Source organism: Carassius gibelio, chromosome B14 (genome assembly GCF_023724105.1).
Source record: "Carassius gibelio isolate Cgi1373 ecotype wild population from Czech Republic chromosome B14, carGib1.2-hapl.c, whole genome shotgun sequence".
Taxonomy (NCBI): domain Eukaryota; kingdom Metazoa; phylum Chordata; class Actinopteri; order Cypriniformes; family Cyprinidae; genus Carassius; species Carassius gibelio.
The window spans coordinates 18438596-18463197 of NC_068409.1; the positions used below are offsets into that span (position 1 = coordinate 18438596).

The window sequence follows — 24602 nt, forward strand, 5'->3', positions numbered from 1 at the left end:
AAGAAGCCAGTAACCAAACAGCCTGTGATGTGCATTAAGCATGATTTTTTCTATTCAGAGAGCCAGTTTAGGAACTGTGAGCTCTGCTGAGATCTCTAACTGTGATGCTGTCTGTTGTTCTGATTGCAGAGGAACGTTCCTGCCTCTGTCTGCCGCTGGTGTCCAAATCCAACGGGTATGTGTTCCATTCATATCTAATCTATTCTTGACTCCTGGTGCACTTCCAGGCCAACAGTTTTAAGACCACCGCTGGACTCCGTTCATCTTCAGAATCGCCTGGAGGAGGCTTGTAGAGTTGCTGTTTTTACATAACTAAACACTCGGCCTCACGCAGTAAAACTTCTCTATAAATAGCCCTGAGGTTCTTCTACCAATTACAGTCATTTGTTGTTCTCTGCATATGCATAGCTCAGCCGTGGTGTGAAGTAAAACAACTGAGATCAATCAAACCCTGCTCCAGTTGTCATTAGAAGACAAATATAAACTCTAAAACAGTAAATCTGATGCAAACTGTATCCTTTCCTCTCTCTCTGTGTTTTTCTTACTCATGCAAGAGTTTAATAGAGTTTAATAGATGCGATCTCTTTCTGTATTTCTCTGATCAGAGATGCGCAGTATGCCAACAAGCCCTTTGAGCAGACTCTCTCTGTGGAACTGTGTGGCACAGCAGGTAATATTACACACTCAGCGAGGGGTATTTTTATAAGCGTGCTGTTTTTGGCATTGTGTGAGCTGTCAGCACTTGATTCACCTCATATGTTCTCACGCATGCTATTAGCTCGCAAGTTGCATAGTCTGATAATGATAGTGTAGATAAACGCATGTCTAAATGAGTATTTTGTATATTTATTTTGCAGTTGAAAAATATTACCTATTGTAAGCTTCATTAATTATGTTTTTGTTCGATGTGACTAAGTGTTTGGTGATATTTGAGTGTGTTTGGTGGTGATTAATGTGTGTGTGTTTTCCAGGGCTGACTCCCCCCACCACACCGCCCCATAAACCAGTGGAGGACGAGCTCTTCAAACCCGACGGAAAAGCTGAGCTCACCACCAAGAGTTCGTGCCTGGGGCGGGCGCACATACGCAAGCTCCCAGAGCAGACAGAGCTGTACGCCCAGCTGCGCCGCATGGGCCAAACGGGCGACACAGACTCTAAGGGTGGGATGCAACGGACTTACGGGGACCATGATTACTGCCTGTTGGGTCAGGGAGAGAATTGCAAGACAACGAGGATGATGTGCCGTGTGGAGGTGCATGAGGAGGAGGAGATGGAGGGACAGGAGGAGAGGCTCCTAACCAATTGCCAGCAAAGGACTGAGGCTGACTCCCCCGTGGCTTTGTCCTTGCCCGGTCCAGAGCAGACCAGTCAACCCTCACCTGTCCGATCTCCCACCCCAGAGCTGGACGCCCAGTCCCCGGTTTCCTGTTCGCCCCCCTCCCCCGGCTCCGAACTCCCCTTCAGGTACTGAACACTCTGTGGTTTGTTGAATTTGAAAGTGCAATATTGAAAAGTGCAATAGGATGCCACTTAAAGGGGTCATCTGATGCTTTTTTAAAGATGGTTATTTTGTGTATTTGGTGTAACAGAATATTTTGACATGCTTTAATATTCAAAAAACACATTTTTTTTCAAATACTGTACATTATTGTAGATCCTCTATGCCCCGCCTCTCTCAAACACATTGTTTCCTTCAAAGTCCCTCCTTCTGACAAACGCAGTCTCTGATTGGCCAACTGACCCAGTGCATTGTGATTGGCCGAACACCCCAAGCACTTGTCGGAAATGTAACGCACCTTTCCATAATCACGAGCTTCGTCTTTCAGAAAAGCACACACACGCGACGCGTAAAACTCTGAATTTGAACCGTTACAAGCAAATTCAAGAATTGTATTGGTCACGTACACGATTATATAGAGAATATATATTACCAGCAGTGAAATGTGAGTAATACTTAAGCTAATAACAAAACAGAATTACCTCCTCTCCTAGGTTTACAAAACGGTCGGCCATAAAACGTAAAACGTCTTAAAAATTCCTAGATGCATCTACATTCGGAAGCCAAATAAAGTGCTTTTGCTTTCTCCTAGATACATACACATCTCCCTGACATGACTGTTTCAACACTAACTGTGTTACTGAAACCACGCCGAATTTCTTTGCATGACCATTTAGCCAGTATTACGCTAATATTTCAACATAATGACGTAGACATGTGGGGCGTGTTTAAACGAGGCGTTTTGGGGGCATGGCAGACTCTTAACTTTGATAAATAATATCTCCTTGGTTTTGAGACTTCAGGGATCTTAAAAGTCACTAAAAGTGAAGTAACCATGTTTTTTTTTGGTGTATCGATTACCCTTTTTACTATAAATGCTGTGGTTGAACTATGGTTAGTGTAGCAAAACCCTGGTTTATTTGTTGTTGCCATGTTTTTTTTATTTCATTTGTAGTAAAAGCATGGTTAATTTTTCTTAAGGTAGAAATATCCTTCCTGTGCATCTGCCTTTGAATGAAATGCAACACAAATCCCAGTGCCACAGGATGTTAACCACTCACTTTTCCCATTTATTAGCCATCTTGAATAACTCAGCCCTGTCCTCCTTCTTTCAGCGATGAGAGCTCAGAGACGTGCCACGAAGAAGCTGAAAAAAGAAGCAAGACGAAGTGTGGACAAGAGAATGATGTGGTAGGTCGTGTTTTCTAACCGATTTGATCAGTCGCAGCACTAACCTAATTATCCAAGCCATAGATGCATCGGAGGTCTTATTCGTTTCCTTTAAGTGCCATCGAGTGTATTTGTTCTAATCCACTGTGCATTTGCAGAACAAGTGCCAAGTGATCTACATTCACAACCTTCCGACCAGCGTCACTCAGTCCATGCTGCGTAAGCGCTTCGAGGCCTTCGGACGTCCGGAGGACTGTAAAGTGGTCATCAAAAACGAGTGGGTTACATTTGCGTCTAGTTGTTTGGCCTCATCGTGTTCTGAGTTGGAGAATGGGGCGCTGATGTTTCTGTGTGTTTGTGTAGGGAGCGTTGTGGGGTGATCACACTGAGACCGTCTCAGGATGGCCAGACCTCACGGCACAGGTGGGACTCGCTCGGTCCGAGCGGGGGGAGCGTTGGCCGGCGGTTCGGCAAGAAGCGTTACATAGATCTGGGTAAGAGAACACTTTAATGTCGTCTCTGCATCAGACGTCTGATGCTCTGTTCTGAGTCAGACGAAGACAGAGGAAGGTGTCTTCTAATTTCTAAGCTAATAAACGGCCTAATTCGACTTCATTTGCATTTAAATTAAAAAAAAAAACTTTTTGATTCTTGGTTGACCCACTTGAAAAGAAGGGTGCAGTTTTAATTATAGTCAGGCCAGTGTGCCGCAGTGCTTATTACATCAAGTCCACGGATGAAATTACATGTGAAGTCAATGAAAAAGCTGCTTGCTTGGTGATTTGTTCATTTTTAAATATGACTCGTCGTCTAATTCAGCCAGATTATATCTTGTCTATGTCAAAGTTTGGTTAAAAAGCTGAGAAAAATGCTGGTCAAATGATAATATATTTTGTATATAAATGATGCTGGGGTTTAGGTCAGTGATTCTCCATTGGTTTTGCTTCCCAGCACATTTAAAAAAATGTTTATCATTCAAACATCAAATATTGAAATAAATTCAAAATGCAGGGGCTCATTATGCAGATTAGTAACGACATGCATAAACTGAATAGGAAAACTGAGATTTGTTTAAGTCATTTGAGAAATGCATAAACAACAGCACAAGTTTGATTTACCATCCTCAAATATAAGACAACAGACACTGGGCTAAGTAATTAGTAAATGATCGGGTAGCTAAAATAAAGCTAGTTAAAGGAAAACACAAATAATCCATGAAAAATGTTAATAGAAATAAAGAAACTAATATAAATACAAAACTAAAAAAAGCATGATAAAAAAAAGAAAATTACAAAAGCACACAATAAAATTACAAAAACAAACTAGAATTAAGATGATCAATAAAAATATTAAAAAGCTCATTCAAAATTTAAAATTACTATAATTGCATATAAATAACACTTAACAAGTCGCAGGTAATTTTGTTCCAGTTTTTGGTAGAGCAATCAAAAAATACAGGAAGCATGTATTTTTTTTTATATGAGTATTGAATTGATTATCTTTCTATACTATGCATGATTATAGTATTTTTTTTGCATTTTATTATGTATAATATTATAATGTAACATATAGAACGTATCTGTAGAACCCATTTCATAATTTAGTGAGATGAATTTAAAGAGATGTGCACAAAAAAATATAAGATAAGTAAAGAATATCCATCAATAGGTATTATATCATGGTTATGTTTTGCTGTTATAGAAAATATTTTCAAAAATCTATAAATTGCTTTTAGCAGATGGCCCTAGTGTAAGAAACTAACTGTGGGTGTTTTGCCGTTCAGATGAGGCGGGTCCCGGTCCGGTGAAGAGCAAGTATGATGCACTGGACTTTGACGCTCTTCTGAAAGAGGCCCAGAGGAGCCTGCATCGCTGACACGCGCCTTACCACGCCTCCAGAGTCACGCCCCGTCCGAGACTCGCCTCAACCTCAACCAAGGCACTTCTTCATGTTTACATTTTGAACATTGGAATAAAAAAATAGACCTTGTTGCTTCTAACTGAGGATCGGAGGACAATGGGGCGGGAGGATTACAAAGGAACAGAATCAGCTCTGAGACACCGGACACAAGTGCTGCTACTCGTGTGTTTGATGCCATTCATGACGTTGCGAGCAGCTCAGGCTTCGTAGCAAACCGCACTCTTCTCCATCGGTTGTTGTGACGTGCGTGTGCTTTTTTTTGGTTTTGTTTTTTACCCCTTTGTCACTCTTCATAGACCTGCAAGGTGCTTTCACCATTTTGTCGTACAAATATATAAACAAGCTTTGTATTAGCCGAATTTCGTGGATGTTCAACTCTCTCTCTCTCTCTGTGTGTGTGTGTGTGTAAGTTACAATGGATTAAAAGTGGATTTAAAAAAACGACAAACAAAAAAATCCTACAAGGTAGAGTTTACAGATCAATAAGTAAAAAAAAAGTAGTCTTTTTGTAATTTTAGTGCTTCCTTGATTTCATCTATGCACTCAAACGAGGTAGTGCTTCTTTGGTCTGACCTTTGCCCTCTTCTGGTGTGGAAGGAGCTTTTGCTGCTGGCTTTCAGACACAACTGAGTCCAAACCCGACTGTACTTCCTTAAAGTGTCTCATTTTATGTTAAAATACTCCTATCCAAGCTAAAAACTGTTCAAGTAAACTCATATGTATAAAATTTTTTTATTTGTTTGTTTAAGCAGCCAGACCGAGCCAACAGTTTAATTTCAGGGGCGGGGCTTTGTCTTTGGATGACCAATTGACCCTTTGCAGGCAATTTGATTGACAGCTGATCTGACCAATCATAATGTAATTTTTGTCCGAAACAAACTTTAACGTTTATCGTTTATCGTTGATGGATTTGAACTTGAAAAATGGTGTGTATTGACATCTTTCTGCGGTTAAAGCAAGATACCTTCCAATGTTCATTCATGTTTATTTAATGCTATAACTAGTAAAGAGGAAGAGATGATCGCTTCACATGCCGCTTGAACCGAGGCACTACAGAGATCTGTCACGTCACATTAAAGCGCAACGAAATTGTATTTATTGTTTGAATATCTTTAAAAAAGTAATCTGCTCTGTCTCTGCCGTGATGTATCTTTCACTGCATGAGAACGTGATGAGTGGCATGGCTTGTCGGACATAGCAACAGTAATGTCAAACGAAGGGTCAATTGGAAACCTGTTTGAAAACAGACATTACGTTTGGCACAGAAATACACACTTGCGAACCGATGCGAACCGATCCAGATTAGAATCCCAATCTTAGGGAAACGTATTTCCAGAATGTATCCTTCACAAATGTGATTGTATCGCCCATCCAGTCGGTCTCGATTCGACAGTACAGTGGAGCGGTTGGACTGTCCCAGTAGCAGAGCCCTTCCAGACATCCAGGCGGTTGACGCAAAGGAGCGCTCCTGAGAGAAAGCTGACAGTAAACTACGAGGAAGATCTTTCCAGAGCTCAATCTCATTAGAGATACGGTCGTATCTCTGCTTTGTTTACATGTCACTCTCTCATACTCTTTCTCTCTATAAGCTCAAACACTCTTTTTTTACTCTCTCCTTTCCGACAGGGGAAGATCTGCGGGTTTTTTCTAGCTCTTACCTTGTGGCTACTTCTCTCTTTGTCTTTCGTGTGTGTTTTTTGAAGTCTAAACGTGTACCAGTGTATAACTGCGTGTCGTCCGTGTCTTTTACGGGGTCTGGGGATGGGTCCGTCCCTTATTATATGCCGGGACCCATTGCTTTTGTTCTGCTGGGGTCTCCTCCAACCTACGGCCTGTGGATCTAGTGCAGTTGTGAGCGAGTGTGTGCGGAGGCCGGCGGCCTCTCTTTACCCCCCTTTATCCAGAAACACACCCCAAACCTGAATGTTTACATGACTGAATTCTCCTTCGACTTTTACTAGAGCGCACACTAAGTACAGAACGCCTTATTCAGCGTTTAAGTACCCTATCAGGACGTGCCTTTCGGCTTTCCCTTTTACGGTACTGAGCTGTTACGTGGACTCGGCTTCTGAATATTACAGCCGCTTTTGACCAATTCGCCCTATAAGATCTTAAACTGAATGAGTGTTTGTGCTTAGTATGTATACTACTAAATAAGCGAGAGATGTGCTGGTTTACATGATTATATATATATATATATATATTGAGAAGTATATAATGTGTATATAGCACTGTGTCTTGTGTAAACATGAGATGTATGGTTATGTGCTGTACAGCGATGTGGTAACGTGCAGCTCTGATTGGTTGTTGGTGAACACGACAAAGCAGCGTTAAGCAATACAGGGAGATCCAGAAGGGAATTTTCTTTGATATGGCTTCATAAGTCAAACACAGTTGTATAAAATGTCCCTTTAGAAATGGTTATTTTTTAATAATGTTTTTCTTTTTTATGCAATTGAGATGCAATACGGCTAAGAAAGCCTTCCTCGTAACGGAAGGGTTTACTGAAGAGATCGGTTGATTTAAGGGTAAACAGATCCTGTACTGTAAGTTGCAGACGGCTCAGATGGTTCGAAAAGAAGGCAGACGTTTAGAATCACTGGCTGAAAGGGACTTTTTTTTATTAGGAAAATACACAGACAGCCCAGTCTCACAGGGAGAGCCTTAAACCTTAGGGGAAAACAAAGCTATCAGTCCTGTCTGATCTCCTTTACAATCCAATGTTCTCTCTTTACTGAAGTAAATAACCTTTTTCAATACAGCCATATTATACAAGGTATATACATATATATGATTATATATATACATATATATATATTTGTGTGTTTGTGTAGATAACTATATAGATGATATAATTTGTTATAGACCATTTTATTCAGTGTTTCAGAACACTTCAATACATTTCAACACTGTCAATCTAGAATGTATAGATGCAAATTAAAAATAATAATAAAAAAGGTAAAAAAAAAAAAAAAGAAAGAAAAAGAAAAGAAGAAAAAAAATCCAAAGGGAACCTTCTTCAATGCAATGCATTTTTCCAGCCCTCATTTTAGCAATCGCTAGACAAGTTGACCAAAAAGTACATTTGATGTTTGGATACAGGAGAAGAGAGGTATCGCATCAAATCCATTTCAAGAATGTCATGATTGTTTGGCTTGGCCGTGTGTGTGTGTGTGTGTGTGTGTGTGTGTGTGTGTATGTAAGCGTGCGCATGTGATTTCCTCCTCTTTTTTGTTAGTTCATACAAAATGTCACTTTTAATTCACTACATCTATAGCCCTGCAATTTGTTGTTCACAAAGTACATGCTCTTGCCAGATAGGAGAGATTTTTCCTCTTGGATCAGCAGTGAATATATTTGAGGAGAGTTTATATTGTGTGCTAAACCTTGGATCATTTTTATCAAGAAGTGAATCTAGCGTTTGTGTCATTACGTTTAATGGATCCCACATCCATGTCACATCGTTTTGCTGCTTCAAGACCTTGTCTTTTGTGGAAACTAAATCTGAGTCAAAGGGCATACGTGGTTTTCTTCATTGTCTCTTTTTTTGACTTTACATCTAATGACTATCAAATTTGTTATGATTTTTCTTTTTTAACGTAGTTTTTGGTAAATACGGCTAGTAAGATTTTATATTTTTTACATGTTTTGAGTTTTTATTTATATGCCACTTAGCTTGGAAGTCTTGAAATGGTGTTGGTTTTATTTTCAATTTTTATTTCTCGGTATTGTGTGATTTTCATACATCTTGAGAATGTGGAGACAAATGCATTTCAGTATTTTTTAAATTGTTAAAATCTAGTTTCCTAGCTCAAATCTATATATAGTGGAAATTATTTGATGTCATAAATTATATTTTAATTCATGTATAAAGCAGATGATGGCTTCCTTTTAAACTGAACACATTTCTCTTCCGAGATTGTTTACATTATTAAACTGTAGAAACTGATCCTCATATACTGTAAAAAAAAAAAAAAAAAAGTACATATATTCATTGTTTTGCCTCCAAAAAATAAAATCCATAATGAACAACGTTCAACTTCGTGATTCATTCATGCACTGCATTACTGTTATTTATGACAAATAAATGCTGCAGTAAACCGCTATTAAATCCTCCGCAGAATCCAATGCTATTCTTGGCACAAGTGCTGAATAGCAACCTGTGAAAGAGAATTTTTACAAACCCAGCAGTACTTTCTTTAATTCCACAAGCTCCACATGACATTACACATTGCATAAACAGAATGGCTCAGCTGGAAACTCTCTGATTGGTTGCTGCATTGAAATGCCAGCCAATGACAAATGGCATTCTGTGTTGTATCCATGCAGAGTGCCTACAATTTTAGATGGTGAAGCTAATTGTGACGGTTCATTTCACTGAGAGTCTGTAGCAGAACATGCTGAATGAGAGCACTGTTAATGCAGCCATTCGGAGAGCTTGTGGCAATTTGCTGCTCTGCTGGTTTGTGATTCAGATGTCAGAATAATCATTCCCTACAGCAGTGAGTGTGTGTGTGTGTGTGTGTGTGTGTGTGTGTGTGTGAGGGGGATGCACATCTATCTGAGAAGGTCTGTGCGTTTGCTGTCACGCCAGAGCTAATTTTGGCTATTGCAGTGGTTGCAGATTTTCTCAACTCCACCTCTTTGCTGTGAGAGTGAGGTAAATGTAGCAGAAGACGTGACATCATAGCCATTGACGTGCAGTGACTGCGTCTGTGACATGACGTAAATGCTAACATTGACCCCGCCTCTTTTTGCCATCCAGCCAATCGGCTCTCATCCTTCCTAGTCGATTAGGCCTACACCCCCCTAGGTGTTATCCAATGCTTTTGTAAAACTTATGTAATCTATGTCCCAGGACAGTTAGCACTAGCGCACACACACACACACACACTCCGTGCACTGCATCCTAGGAGCAGAGGTCTTAATTTGCACAGCAACACGGTTATAAAAGCTTAAAAATAAATAAATAAAACAAGACTAGGCTCAAAAATTGCATCCTTGCATCCTTAATCGAACGGTTCATACATTTAAAATACATATATATTTATTCTTTACAAAACTGTTTACAGAAATCATTCCAAAACTGTTGTTTTTCTTCTGTGAAATACAAAAGGTGAAATTCTGAAGAATGGTCACGCTGCTTTTTTCCATACATTCAAAGCAAAGGACAAATAAAGGACAAAAGCAGTCCACATGAACTTGAACAGTAAATTTGTGCCAAGAATAAAGGAAAAAATAGTTTTGCTGAAAATGTACTCACCCTCGAGCCATCCAAGATGTAGATGAGTTTGCTGCTTTAACAGATTTGGAGAAATACTCCACATCTTCTGAAGTAAAAAGCTTCACCATATGTTAATTTATAGACAGGAGTGGTGAGCATTACTTGTGGATTATGATTATTATGATCAGCTGTTTGGACTCTTATTCTGACGGCACCCATTCACTGCATAGCATCCATTGGTGAGCAAGTGACACATCTCCAAATATGATGAAGAGACAAACTTGTATGGCCTGAGGGGGAGTAAATCTGCAGCTCATTTTCTTTTTTGGGTGAACTAAGTTTTTAAATATTATTTCTGAGGATCTTGTCCTCCTCAATAGACGTGAACTTTTATGATTCTGTTGTGCCATTTTACACCCACTTTAAGTAAAAGAGCAAATCATCTGTGTTGCACATTTTAGGGTGAACTATTGCTTTAAGAGACTGTGAGACTCCATTTCAGTCACTATCTACCTTGTTTAGCCGCTGAGCCGACACCATCTGCTTCCTCTCTAGCTTTTTTGTCCTCTTCCAGTGTGGCTACCTTGGCCTCATGAGTTTCCTTCAAAGCGTTCCACTCCTTCCTGTTTTTCAGTAGACGCTCTAGCATGAGTGTGAGCTCTCCACGTGGAAGCGAAAGAATTCCTGCAAGAGGGTTTGGACATGAGTAAAGTGGGAGTATTGTGGTCATAATGTTGAGTGAATAAAGATCTACTAAGACATACTAGATGTTGTATTATTGCATTTTTCATTTTAAAGATTAATGCAGCTCTGAGGTGGCATGAATGCATTTACACTGAAATAAAAATTGCATAAATAATGCTATGAGATTAATGTTTTAAAAATAAGATTTTGATTATTAAAAAATCAGTTCCTCGGGCTCAGTGGTAGTCATTGCGTTAGCGTCGCAAAAGGTGGGTTCAATTCCCAGGGAATATACATACTGGTAAAAACAGTCAAACAGATGTGTTTTTGTTCGATTCGTGCAAAAAGTTGCAGACAAAACATATTGCACACCTCTTTTTGTTCCAACAAAATTACATACATAAGTAACATTGAGAAAATCAAGTTTTGAAATGTATGAATGATTTGAATTAGTAGAAAATAGATCCTATGTGAATCCATGTTTCCTCAAGCCCTTCTCTACTTCCAGCAGGCCTGCATTGAGACGTTCATGGTCGATAAAACTCAAGTATACAGACATCTGATCAAGACCAGCACTGTACATTTATGCTGATGATTATGTATCTGCTTCCTGATGGACTCTCGTCTGGATCCTGTGAACATTTAGAAGTGTAGATCAATGAAGTCCCATATGTCGTTTTGTTTACTAATCGAAATGGAGAACCTCACCTTGTAAACGAAAGAACAGACGAAATCAATAAAATCAGACTGGAGCTTGGGAAGTTAGTCATCATGGGCTGGAAATGAAACAACATGTTCTTAACTCAGTATAAAAATGAAACCACAACCTACCGATTCCCAGCAGATTGCTTACAAATTGTAGTCTGTAACATTCATTCATAACAAATTATTTTTGTATTATTTTAAGAAATGTATTCTGGCTACTTTTAACCTCACATATAGATTTGAATGGGATTATTGTTGTGGAAAGCAAAGAGCAAACTAAACTCAATTCCATTCTTTGTTATCAACATCATGAAATGCATTAAATATTACATTACTCCAGTGTATAATTGACTGAGAGGTTCTTTTGTCCTCACACATTCATTTATATTACATTTACATGGCTGCTCAATTCTGTGAATATTTAAAGATAAATTATATAACACAGGAAGGGCCATGCAACTAAAGTAGAAAGTTCAGAGACACTTTTCAAAAGTTGACAATAGGCCTATATTCTTGCATTTCCAATCACAGCTAAGGAAAATGGGGAGCTTGGGAGCGGTCTGTTTGACTGGGCCATTGTGACCGCTCTTTCTGATTCACTGCACCGCATAATAGGCAGTACATCACGACATGACCCATGGGAACTTTTCATTCTTATTCCCTTTCTCTCAGCTCCCTCCCATCCCTTCAGTCCAGGCGTTTTCTCACAATAGACTGCCTCTCCAGCACTTTCCTCTCCAGGTCACCCTGCTCCTAGAATTCAGTAGCGACAGACAACGCCACCTACAGGACACAGTCAGTCTTTATAGATGCATTTGGAGAGATGCAAATATGGATTTTTACATGTAACTAGATTTCAAATATATTAACTGTGCATTAGAGGCCATTAATGACATAAACAAAGCAGAAATCGCTACATAACGATTCTCACTGAGACAGAGCTGGCACATGTCCCATTTGCAACTATATAGAATTTGGCTCGGTCATTGTTCTTGGATCTACTTCCAAGAATATAATAACAGCATTACCAAAAAACCATCTAAAAGATGAATGTTGGTTTTTTAAAAATGCATGACATTCGGCAGAATATAATCTCATGCATGTGAGATGATCTACATTACCTTCTGCTGTGAAACGCATATAATAATGAGTGTTAAACAATGCATGTAAACAACCCATCCATGGATACATTATCATATGAATGGAGTTTCAGACCCATTATGCCGGCTGAGAGCCCAGCGAATTCATTTTCCAATGAAGTCACACCCTTGGCTGCCCTACATGTTTGAATAGGCCTTGCATGTGACATTGCATTATGCATTAGGAATATCTAACCTTGCTCTGAATCTCCCATGGGTTTGCAATAGCTGACAAATCGCAGGCAGTTGGTTTTCTTCAAATGCGGTGAAGAAAACCAAAACTCCATGCCGTGAATTCATATTTATGTTCCTTAAAAGCCACCACATTCTGAATATTATCTTCTGTAGAAGCAGCTTATTGAGCAAACAGCTATTATAGGTGATATTAGTCATTAAACAGGTTATTTTTGCACAGCACTTACATGACAATCTCTTTATGAGTTGTTTCGTACATCATGTATTTGGTCCAAGCGTCCCAGCTCTCGCAGGTCTTGGACTGATCCACGATCTTCTGAAACATGGCTCTTTTCCTGCAGAGACACATCATGATTAAATTGATGTTAATCACGCTTATGCAGCTCTGACTGCAAGACTAACTCTGAATAAATGATTCACAAAGGCAAGCACATCCCACACAGCGAAAAAAAAAATACATTAAATACAAGGCCAAGTCTGTTTTGATGATAGCTACGTCTATCAAATGGATGATGGTTTTGTGCCGTCTTCGGCTCAGATTCTGGTAGATATTTAAGGCCTTGGAAAACAGTTTATTTCAGTGAGGAAACTGCTTGCTGTGAGTGAGGAGGCAGTTATTTATGGGCTTATCTACTAAATACACATTCTCAATGGTCTGCAGAGTTCAAAAATGTAATGATGAAAATTGCTCAGAAATGGAATTAATTTTCAGCATTACCTCATCTATAAGCGTTTTTTTTTTTTTTTTTTTTTTTTTTTACAAACTCCAGATGGTGCCTCTCGAGAATGGAGGAACCATGCAGCTTTGCCAATGGATTCCCAGACCTGTCAAAGTCAACACAGAAACCTAATCTTAAAACCTAGAATGTCACAGACTTCTGATAAAAATGAACCCAAATAGGCATAAATTAATATGTTTATATTATATTTGAATGCAAATAAAAATGCATCTAAGACCACTACATTACATGATTATTGTACTACTAGGCATGATAACTTATGCCATCCTCTCGTTTCATTTCAATGCATGTCACTTTTTTTCTCAGTGGAGGACAAAATATATTTTTTTCTCAAAATGTCTGCATACTGTGAAAACGTTGTTCAGTAGCTGTCAATTTGCAATTTCCTCAGTTAATGCATGTTAGGTCAGGTTTTTATCCCATCTGTTTGCACACTAAACAAAAATGGTGCTACAAAAATTGTCTTACATCTAAATAAAGTACTCTTAAGTTATATTGATTTAGATAAATGTGTTTTTTAGTCACATGTTATCTTGTATAGTGACTCACTGGTGCATGACTCCCCTGGTAGTGGATGTTGGCGATATAAAAGTGAGAATGTCTACGCACTGTATTGCTGAATATTGTCTCTAGGTCCGTATAATAGCGCTTCAGGTCACCTGTCGGAGACACAATAGAGCAGGTTTAATAGGCTTCAAGGCGGAGCCTCATTAAGACACACCCCCTTCTCTTGTAGAGCAAGAAGCTGACTAGTGAGGGCTCATTAGGCTCAGTGAAGCATGGGAGTTGTGCTGAAAAAGGCTCATTAGCAGCCTGGCCTGTGTTTCATCCAGCCCTCCAACACTCGGCCAGCTCGCTGTGATTCCACATGACTTCACCAGGAGCAGGTTTACACTCGCCTGATTAATTAGACGGGGCCGTCTGCCATTTCACAAAAAGCATGCTGGAGATGGGCCGTATTATTAAACTTATTCCATAATAAAAGACCCACAACTCTAGCAGCCACTAAAGAAAGGAGCAAATATATCAAATGCTCTGTTACAAGGCTAACATAGCTGGTTTGTTGATTTTTTTATGTTGTTTGCAGGGTGAGAACAGTTAATGTATTAAAAGCTAGGACTTCAGAAGCGAGAGCAGATTTGGAGAGTGGTTGAGATGAGATTTTTAAGGCCCCATAACAGCGTTTGAAATGTCATTCTGAGAAGCTTTTCTCTTACCATGAACAGTGTAAACATGGTCTGGCCCACATTGAACAATCAATTTCAGCTAAGTCTTACAAGGCATAGCAATGATTGTATTTACTTTGTCTGTGCAGTGTACATTTTTAGACGTATTGTAGCAGCAGTAGTTAGTGATGCTTGGTAGGACGAATGTACGTAAATCATTGATAACTTAAAAAATTAAAATTGGGTGCATATCCCATTTGTGTTGTAGACATGAATTACATCTCGTTTCGAAAATGATAAAATGGGTAAAAAATGTATTGAAGGAGGGACCCAAGCCATCTAGAGACCAGGGCCAGAATTAAATCTTCCTATGGAAGAAATGTAATTGTTTATATTATCGCTCACTATAGTGTTACTTCAGAGTATGAAACTCTTTCCACATTAATATAGTAAAGTCACGTGAAGAGATACATGGTATAGCAAATATCAACTGTCTGTTTTTTTTTTTCATTGCAAGATGTAACTATTGTTGTCAAATTGTTTATTTAATTTTGGAAATCCAAGTGTGTCCAACAATATCTGCATAAATAAGTGATTTTGTGAAACAGCTATAAATTTGACTTGACTGGTCAGTTTACCTTTGGGTATTTAAGACAAGTTAAAGGTTTCAATTATTACAATGCATTGTAAGTATTACAATGAGTTTTTTCAAAGTCTTCTTAGGTTTAGACTTCAGAACAATCTTAAAAGAAAAGAAAAGAACATTCTTAAGAAATGTTGCTTTGAAATATTCTTAACTTTAAGTTAGAAAATAGAAAGAAAATAGCATTAAGAAGATCTGTATTTTGCATTTTTTTGTGAGTCTGGCCCCAGGAATATTAATGTGGCTTGTTTTGTCTTATAAAATAAGCAAACATCATCTCAGAACAACCATAACCTCTTAAATTTTCTTTAGATAGATTCAGTATATAGTCAAAATATACTGTACATATAATATAAATATAAATATACTGTATATAATTTGTACATAGTTCAACTTGATGCCACACTTTACCAGGTCCAACTCACACACAGCTATAAAACAACTAGACTTTAAACTATGTATTAATTTTTTTGTGTTTTACCAGAATATCCTCCAGCTCATCCTCATCACATTCATCAGGTTGTTTGTCATACACCTCATGTGTGTTCTGAACATGAAAAAAAAAAAATCAGTTTTACAAGGTTATATTCCATGACCCTTTTTCTATGCTCAATGCTCATACAACCTATTTTAATCAGGCAATCAGTCATAATGTTATATATGACAGAACTGCTTTTCCACATGATCAAGATACTTCATACTATAGGATATCCTGCTATAACCAGCTTTACCAAATGTAGTGTAATTCATTTCAATTAGTGCACACTGCAAACTAGGGACTAAGTCCTGTCAAGTTGGAGAATCATATTCAGGTTTAGATTCGCATTTCCATTCATGTTAACAAATAGGTTGAGATTCAGATTCATGTTTAGGTTCAGATTCACGTTTACATTCGGGTTCAGAATTGCTGTAGGTTGAGATTCAGGTTTAGATTCCCATTTACATTCAAGTTTACAATTATGTTCAGATTTGTGTTCACAGTCACATTTAATTTAGATTGAGATTCAGGTTTAGATTCACTTTTACATTCAGATTTACAAATAGGTTGAGATTCAAATTCATGTTTTGGTTCAGATTCACATTTACATTCAGGTTCAGAATTGCTGTAGGTTGAGATTCAGGTTCACAATTATGTTCAGATTTCTGTTCACCTTCACATCTAATGTAGCTTGAGATTCCGGTTTAGATTCACTTTTACATTCAGATTTACAATTAGGTTGAGATTCAAATTCATAAACTCAGCTGACTATCTTTGTCAGGACATTCCTGTAAACGAGATTTTAATCTCAGTGAGTCCTCTTTCCTGGTTAAATAAATAAATTTCATGTTTAGGTTCAGATTCACGTTTACATTCAGGTTCAGAATTGCTGGACGTTGAGATTCAGGTTTAGATTCCCATTTACATTCAAGTTTACAATTATGTTCAGATTTGTGTTCAGGTTCACATTTAACGTAGATTGAGATTCCGATTTAGATTCACCTTTATGTTTATATTCACAATTAGGTTGAGATTCAGATTCATGTTCAGGTTCACATTTAATGTAGATTCAGATTTCGGTTCAGATTTAGATTCACATTTACATGCAGGTTTATTACTGTAAGATAAGATTCAGGTTTAGATTCACACTTTCATTCAGGTTCACATTTAATACAGGTTGAGATTCAGGTTCAGATTCACATTTAGATTAAAAGGTTCACAAATACTGGAGGTTAAGATTCAAGTTTAGATTTACTGGAGGTTGAAAATCAACTTCAGATTCAAATTGAGATTCATATTTACATTTAAGATCACATTTAGGATGGGATTCATCCTCAGATTCACACCAAAATAAAATTCTGACAGTCTGAAACTGACTGAAATAACAAGAGAGCAAGAAGATTAAAACATTGTGCTAGTCAAATCAGATGGAAATTAATGAGAAAACTAAAAAAGCATAATCTCCACAGGGAGCCTGACTGAACTGAACGGAGAGTCTCTGTGGACTGTAGCACTAAGATAAAACAGACACATTTGATCAAAGTAATTTTTAGAGGCTTTAGATATTTGGCTTAGCAGTTTAGTTGAATCCAACCAACTGAGCATAATAAACTGACAACAGGGTAAACTTTCACTATATGAAATGTTCTTGATGAAATGTTCAAACATAAATGATGCTGAGTCTGCTGATCTATCCATTACTGTATATTTAGCTATGACACACTACTTGTCTATACTGTGGCCTCAAATACCTCCATTAGTGTTTCACCCATGTCATCAAAAGGCTTTCCATCTTTCCTGTTATAGAACAATTTCCTCTTTCTTGTTTACTATGGGCAAAGAGAGTACATTCTTTATTGTCCATCCAGAGGCTCTTTCTGGCAGGACAAAAACAAACTTTAACCAAAATACATTTCAGGAAAAATTATATTAAATTTTGTGGATATACAAAAATATGAGGTGTACAGCTTTTATTTCTGAAACACTTCTTTTTAAATTGCATGAATTATTATTAATATATGGGGCTTTTATAGGTGCGTAAGTATAGGTGTGCTTACTTGAAAGACAAAGAATTCATCTTCAGCAGCGTTCATGATGTTACAGATCTGTAAGAGTGAAGAAAAAGCAGCAGTCAAGCTCACTGAGAACGGGCATTGCTTTCTGATTAATTACCGTTCACAAAATTACAATTATCCATCATTTCTGTGTGGGAGCACATTCTATTCCCCCTCGCTGTGCACATGACAGGAACATTATAAACCATAAAAGCTTCCAACTTGTCTGACTACTGCGGCGTCAGGAGAGGAGGATGGAGGTCTAGACTCTCACCAGGCCGTTCTCTGCAACGTAGGTGGGAAGTCCACTTACTAATGCCCAGTGGTCAGCTGGAGGGTTACTGTAACGACAATGCATGTGTGTCTGACCAATCCAGCACTTTTCTTTAAATGGATCCCATTTTTATTTTCTAGGTAGTCTAGAAAAATCTAATATATATGCATTAAAAGTTGTAAAAGATGTTTTTAATAACATTTTAAAAACACACTCTCTTATGTTAATCAAGGCTGTATTTATTTGAAACAGTAAAAAATAGTACAATAATAATAAATATTTTTTTAAATGTAATTTATTCCTTTGATGCGAATCTGAATTATCAGCATCATTACTCCAGTCTTCAGTGTCACATGATCTCATTTGAACATGCTGATTTGATGCTTAAGAAACATTATTATTATTATTATAGTTGAACTGATGAGTTGTGCTTGTTTTTGTTTTTTGGAAACAGTGATATGTTTTTTTGTTTGTTTGTTTTTTGTTTTTTACCCACATGATTCTTTAACAGAAAATTCTAATATTTTAACATTGATCAATAGTGACAGTTAAGACATTTATAGTTGAATGCATCCATGCTAAATAAAAGTATTTAAAACACATTTTACAACATTTTACAATTACCTGCTAGGATTATGAAGATTTCTACTTTTAAATAATTATGTCTTTTGTTTGGCCCACCCTTGCAAACACCCAGAACTGTCTGACCCACCTCACATCTCAGAGCTGGAGATCCAGACATGCTATTTCTTGATACAGTATGTTTATAATTACAATTCATGTAGAATGATGCATGACAATGCATGTGGCAATACTGGGCTTAATTAAATGCCAAGTGGAAGCTCAAATTTAACAAGGAATATAAAATGCATTAACTTACGGAATGACTTTGATGTCCTCCTTTCCATGCAATATGCAATCAATCACTTTGTAGAAAATCACTTCCAGGAGCAGAATTAATACCGTAAGTCAAACATGTGACAGCATGTAAGAATTAATTCACAATTCATGTTAGAATTATGTTTCTCTAACATGACTAACTAAACACATATTCCCTATTTATTCGATGTTTCACTCAATCTGGCATCAGGGGTCTTTGGTCCGCTGTAAGGGGGCACCTCTTCTATCAAAAAACAGACCAATAAATAAAAATAAAATAATTTCAATACTCTTAAACAGACAAACTACACCTTACAAATCCAGCTGTATATTTGATGCAATAAATAAATAATGAATCACTTTAGGTTTAGTCATGTCGAGGAGGCCCACACAGTAGCGTTCACAACTTACTGTAACATTAATATGTTAAGGTTGTTGTAATTTAGCTTTAAATAAGGGTATCTTATTTTGTGCTCTGTTGAAAATCCTGTGCTCTGGTCAAAAATGTCTTGCCTTTTAGCACAGGTTTTTCTTTTTGGATTTGATCTGAGTTTATGCACCTCAGTTTTGTAGAGATAAAAGCATTATGTCAATCATTTTGGTAACGTTCACTCAAAAACTAAGCTCAAATGATTGAGGCCTATGATCAACCAGATCCAAAAATGAATACAAAATGTTTGTTAGTTGAAAAAATACATGTTCATAAAAAGATTGAATCCAATGTTTGGTAATAAAATGTGTTCTGAAGACGAACGAAGCTATTACGGGTTTATAACGACATGGGGGTAAGTGATTAATGACAACATTTTCATTTTGGGGTGGAGTTTCCCTTTAACACTAGAAAGCCGGGGCGGATCTAGAAAAATATTGATGGGGTGGCGAGAAGGGGGCAGGAATTTTTGAGGGTTGGCAACATATGGCAGACGTATATATACTGAATTTAGTCACAGTTATCACAGTTTGATGATAAATATGTGCACACTACAAAAGGACACAGGCTATAATTTACAAACTTAATCTCATGCAATCAATGTCTTGCATTTGAATTGTAATTAAGAGCATTATTAAAGTTTCAGTGTTGATCAATATGTCAATTTATTATAAGAAACACAAGATTTTAACAGCCAATGACATTTCCAGCTGGGGGGACTCAACTGAATTTCTACTTTTTAGTGTTAATCATCATCTAACTCAACCAGTTAAGAGCTACATTTAGACTTAGATGTTTATATGAATATGGTCCCTGAAGCATAGGTTTTATTAGCTGACAATAATAATAAATAAATAAGCATCATAGGCCCAAATACAAATGTACTTTTAGAAATTGCTTTTGAAAAATATGGTGTTATTGTTTTGGTAAGCTTAAATTAAAACTTCTATGAAAACTTTTGTGATATTCCTTTAAAATAATGTTTTAATAGATCTTTTTTTAACTATATTTTACTAAGCAATTTCTTACATAATTTCTTTGAGTTAGACCAAACTTTTATTTTGGTGGGTTGTAACCAGAGTTTCTGTGTTTTTTTATTAACTATTATTATTAGCTATTAGGCCTACTTGAAGTATAGCATACTCTACTGTGCTATAGTACTATATTTCAGTTTGAATTTCTTCAAAGTTTTACCGAAATGTTATTTTGACAGGTTGTTTTAAAGACATTGCCGTTTCTGTCAGTCTGTGTATACGATACAAATGAATGCAAATAGTGTTATCAAATGAAATGGTGAAATCCTCTCATAGCGCGCTGACGTGCACATGTGTAGCCTACATCATGCATCAATATAGTGAAGAGCTGAAAACACCACGCATGCTTCAGTGTGTGTGTGCGTGTGTGTGTAGTAGAGCCCACATTCCAAGAGATATGTATAACAACACCTTCAGGGCCGCTGCTGGCCAGATGGGTGCCCTAAGGAGGATTGTATTGTTGTGCCCCCCTTCCTCAAATATGATGATGAAAAAAAAACACCTACTATAGGGGTGAAAATAGAACTTTAATCAAATAAAAAACTAAATGAATAAATTGTATTATTTACAAATCACAATTGTAGCTCTCGACATTTACCTGTGGCTATAACTTTATTATGACTCTAATTTATTTTATAGTCTTAAGCATTCAGAAATCATGCAAAAGGAAATTAAGAAGTTTTACTATGATAAAACCATGGTTTGTTTTGTAAGGGTTGTAATATGCATGTTTTTTGTTGAAGAAATTATAAAGCCTGTGTCACCTATAGCAAAAAGTTAGCAAAAAATGAAAGATTAAGTGAATATTTGAATTAAATGTGTAATTTTCGTAAGGGAACCTGAAAAAAAAAATAACTTTCACAGGAATGTACCTGAAAGTGATAAACGGGCCTTGTTTTTACCTAAATGATTTATACTTTATTTTAATATATATAAAAAAATGTATAAGGTGTGCATTGTAGCTGACATCTAAATGAACACATTACTATTGTTTTATGACTGCAAGTATTTCTCCTCAAATGCTCTTGAGCTTCAAATTTGCGTCTGAGCCCATGTGAAAGAGTAGCATAATTTACATATGATTTACAGGTTATTAATAAATATCAAACATTTAATTCAATTGTACATTATAGCTGACACCTACATGAACGATTACAGTTGTTTTTAGGACTATAAGTCATTCTGTTCAAATGCTACTGACGTTAGAAAAGTGTATACCAATATCGCATGTAACTTTAGAGACGGTCCCTAAATTTGAAACGTCCAGCCAACTTTATGTCTGGTTTTGTTTTGTTTTTTACTTTTCTTTTCCGACGGTACTGAAGAGCAGAAAACACCACGCATGCTTCAGTGTGTGTGTGTGTGTGTGTGTAGTAGAGCCCACATTTCAAGAGATGTGTATAACAACACCTTCAACACCTTGTATACAACACCTTGTATAACTGAACACCTTTAATATTGCAGACACTAGTCCTTATCGAGATTTGATTAAAAGCTATACTTTTGATTTATTAATTAAAAATGTCCGAATTCCGTGACGTTCTGCTTTAGTTCCATTTCCGGGATTGAATCCCTGTTGCTTTTCAAACACAAATGGGGTGAATTTATGAATGAAAGTGTGAAAGTTCTGACACAAAACGAAGTTGTTACGTATCCTCATGCTTTTTAAAAGTGGCTCTCATCTCAAAGTCTGTGCTTTCATTAAAGCTTCATTTATTGATAGACAATAAATTTTTACCCAACTTTTCCTCCTGAGTAGGTGACACAATGGCTGCGGTTTTGCTGCGTGGCGGCTGCTTCGCGTTTTCTGTGTTTTTGTACAGTCTGTGGTCTTTAAACACACCAGAATAGTGCCTGATGGGGCGCTGGCGCGCTACTGTAGGTGACAGAGTGAGGCCGCTGACAGACCTGGATCTTGTCTTCAGGACAACATCTATACTTCATGTTGAGCATAAATATAAAGCCTACTGATAAAGGACACCGTCAACAGTATTGACGGCAAAATAGACTGTTTGACAGGTGCAATATTTGAAAATCGAAAATTATTAAATTATTTTTAAAATTACATTTATATCTGAATATATGTCAGAGTTTGGAGCGGGTTCGCGAATCATTTGAGTCAGTTCAGCAGTTCGAAGCTGCCCAAACAACAACATATTGTCGGCCCATCCAGTCCACATCTGGCCCGCATGTGGGCCGAATCTGGACCGAGACTCCTTGCTGTCAGGGTGGATCGCGAATCATTTGAGTCAGTTCGGGAGTTCGTAGCGGGATCGCGAATCATTTGAGTCAGTTATGGGGATCGCGAATCATTTGAGTCATTTTGGGAGTTCCGAGCGGGATCGCGAATCATTTGAGTCAGTTTGGGGATCGCGAATCATTTGAATCAGTTCGGAAGTTCGTAGCGGGATCGCGAATCATTTTAGTCAGTTTGGGGATCGCGAATCATCTGAATCAGTTCGGGAGTTCGTAGGATCGCGAATTTGAGTCAGTTTGGGGATCGCAAATCATTTGAATCAGTTCGGGAGTTCGGAGCGGCTTCGCGGATCATTTGAATCAATTCGAGAGTTCGTAGCGGGTTCGCGAATCATTTGAGTCAGTTCGGGAGTTCAAAGCGGGTTGAAAACTCTTCAGTGAAGAGTTGAAAACACCCCTCGTGCTTCAGAGTGTGTGTGTGTAGTAGTGAATTCCGCGATTCAATCCGTGTCGCTTTGCAAACACAGACGGGGTGAATTTATGAATGAAAAGTGTGAAAGTTCTGACACAAAACGAAGTTGTTACGTATCCTCACGCTTTTTAAAAGTGGGTAACGTATCACTTAAGAGACTGCACCACTGTAACGTTAGTTATTTATCATCTCAAAGTCAGTGCTTTCATTAAAGCTTAATTTCTTGACTGATAATCCATTTTTACCTCTTTCCTCCTGTGTCTCCTTGCGACTCCTGGTTCCCTCGCTTTCGCACAAACAAATGAGTCTTTTGTCGCTCTGTCGTCCTGTCGATGCTGCGTTCACTGCAGTCGGACATCGGAGATTCGCGAGCTTAAATTTTCAAATTGGCCGTAACTTTTAATTCGTTGCTGCCAACTGGGGTGGCAGCAGGGGTGGCAAGGCTTTCTTTTAGGGTGGCATTTGCCACCCCATGCCACCTGGGTAGATCCGCCCCTGCTAGAAAGGGAGTGTAAAATGTGGATTTTAGGTAAACACTGATATTCTGCTGACTCGTGGAACACGGCGTTAGGCATTGACCTTTAGATTTAATCCAGGATCGGTCTAATTCAACTCACATTTAAAGACTTTTATCCCCTCCAGACCCGCTCTGATCCAGCACTGGCCTTGCAACAGAACTACTGGAGAAATCTCACTCTCAAAATGTTCAAAATCCCTCGCTTGTTTTATTTAGGAAGCTGCTAACACTTTCAGCATGTGCAAACAGTATATCTGTGGATATCTGTGGTTAGTCAGCAGTCTGTTAGACTTCTGAAACTGAGATAGCAAGCTTTTGCCCCTCCAGGGTTTCAGATACACCCGCTTGGTATTTTGGTCACACAATGCATTTTATATTTTTTAAAGTGATTATGAGCAATACAGATAAAAGTATATTGCTGTATGAGCAGTGAAGCACACTGTGTGCCAAAGACAGTCTCTTCCTTTGAAAGATGTTTAGTAATTTCTAATCAAAGAGAAAGGGAGGTTTCACTGCACACTGAATCATATCTGTCTGTGTAACATCTCCAGCACATTTCTCAAGTTTTATCAGCAGTAGCCACTAATAATTAGCAGACAATCCAGCTTTGGCAATGGTTCACCCTAAAAAAAATAAAAAAAATAAAAATCACTGCACTTACAAAAGTTAACCATGATTTTACTAATTTTTAAAAAAAAACAAAACATGGTTACTATAGTTAAGATATGGTAACCACAAATTAGCCATGGTCTTGCTACACTAACCATAGTTTAACCATGGTATTTTTAGTATAAAAAAAAACACCTGCTTAACACACGTATTCTACAATAAAATCATGATTTATAAGGGTGGGATGACAATATAATTTTAAAAGATACTAATATGTAACATTTTTGTATTAATGCATACACTGTGGGTACTGATATGCACCTTTTAGGGGTAAATATGGTACTTTGTGAAAAGGTATCACCCTATTGAAAGCTTTTGTACCTTTTTCTGAGTTTGGATTCTTGTTATTTAATAATTTAATAGATTTCTCTGCTGGAACAAATAAATAAATAAATATAAAAATTTGACAGAATTTGTACTGGGTTTACTGGCTATAATGTGATTTGTACTGGTATTAATAATGCTCCCTGCGGGTCCACTAATTTGTTCCCCTAACGGTGTTAAAAACAATACAT

General features: G+C 37.6%; 1 protein-coding gene and 1 pseudogene across 1 annotated transcript in view; one reads left to right on the forward strand and one right to left on the reverse strand.

Moving 5' to 3' along the window:
• The window catches only part of LOC127971358 (peroxisome proliferator-activated receptor gamma coactivator 1-beta), a 46243-nt gene extending 37623 nt beyond the window's left edge, over positions 1-8620 (forward strand). Inside the window, exons 6-12 of the mRNA XM_052574300.1 lie at positions 130-175; positions 606-670; positions 972-1464; positions 2614-2689; positions 2827-2945; positions 3032-3162; positions 4452-8620. Of these exons, the coding sequence (XP_052430260.1) occupies positions 130-175; positions 606-670; positions 972-1464; positions 2614-2689; positions 2827-2945; positions 3032-3162; positions 4452-4543 (1022 nt within the window). The 3' untranslated portion in view covers positions 4544-8620. The remainder of the gene's footprint in view (positions 1-129; positions 176-605; positions 671-971; positions 1465-2613; positions 2690-2826; positions 2946-3031; positions 3163-4451) is intronic.
• Positions 8621-9110: 490 nt separating this feature from the next.
• LOC127971286 (rod cGMP-specific 3',5'-cyclic phosphodiesterase subunit alpha-like) lies at positions 9111-23259 on the reverse strand (annotated as a pseudogene).
• Positions 23260-24602: the final 1343 nt, after the last annotated feature.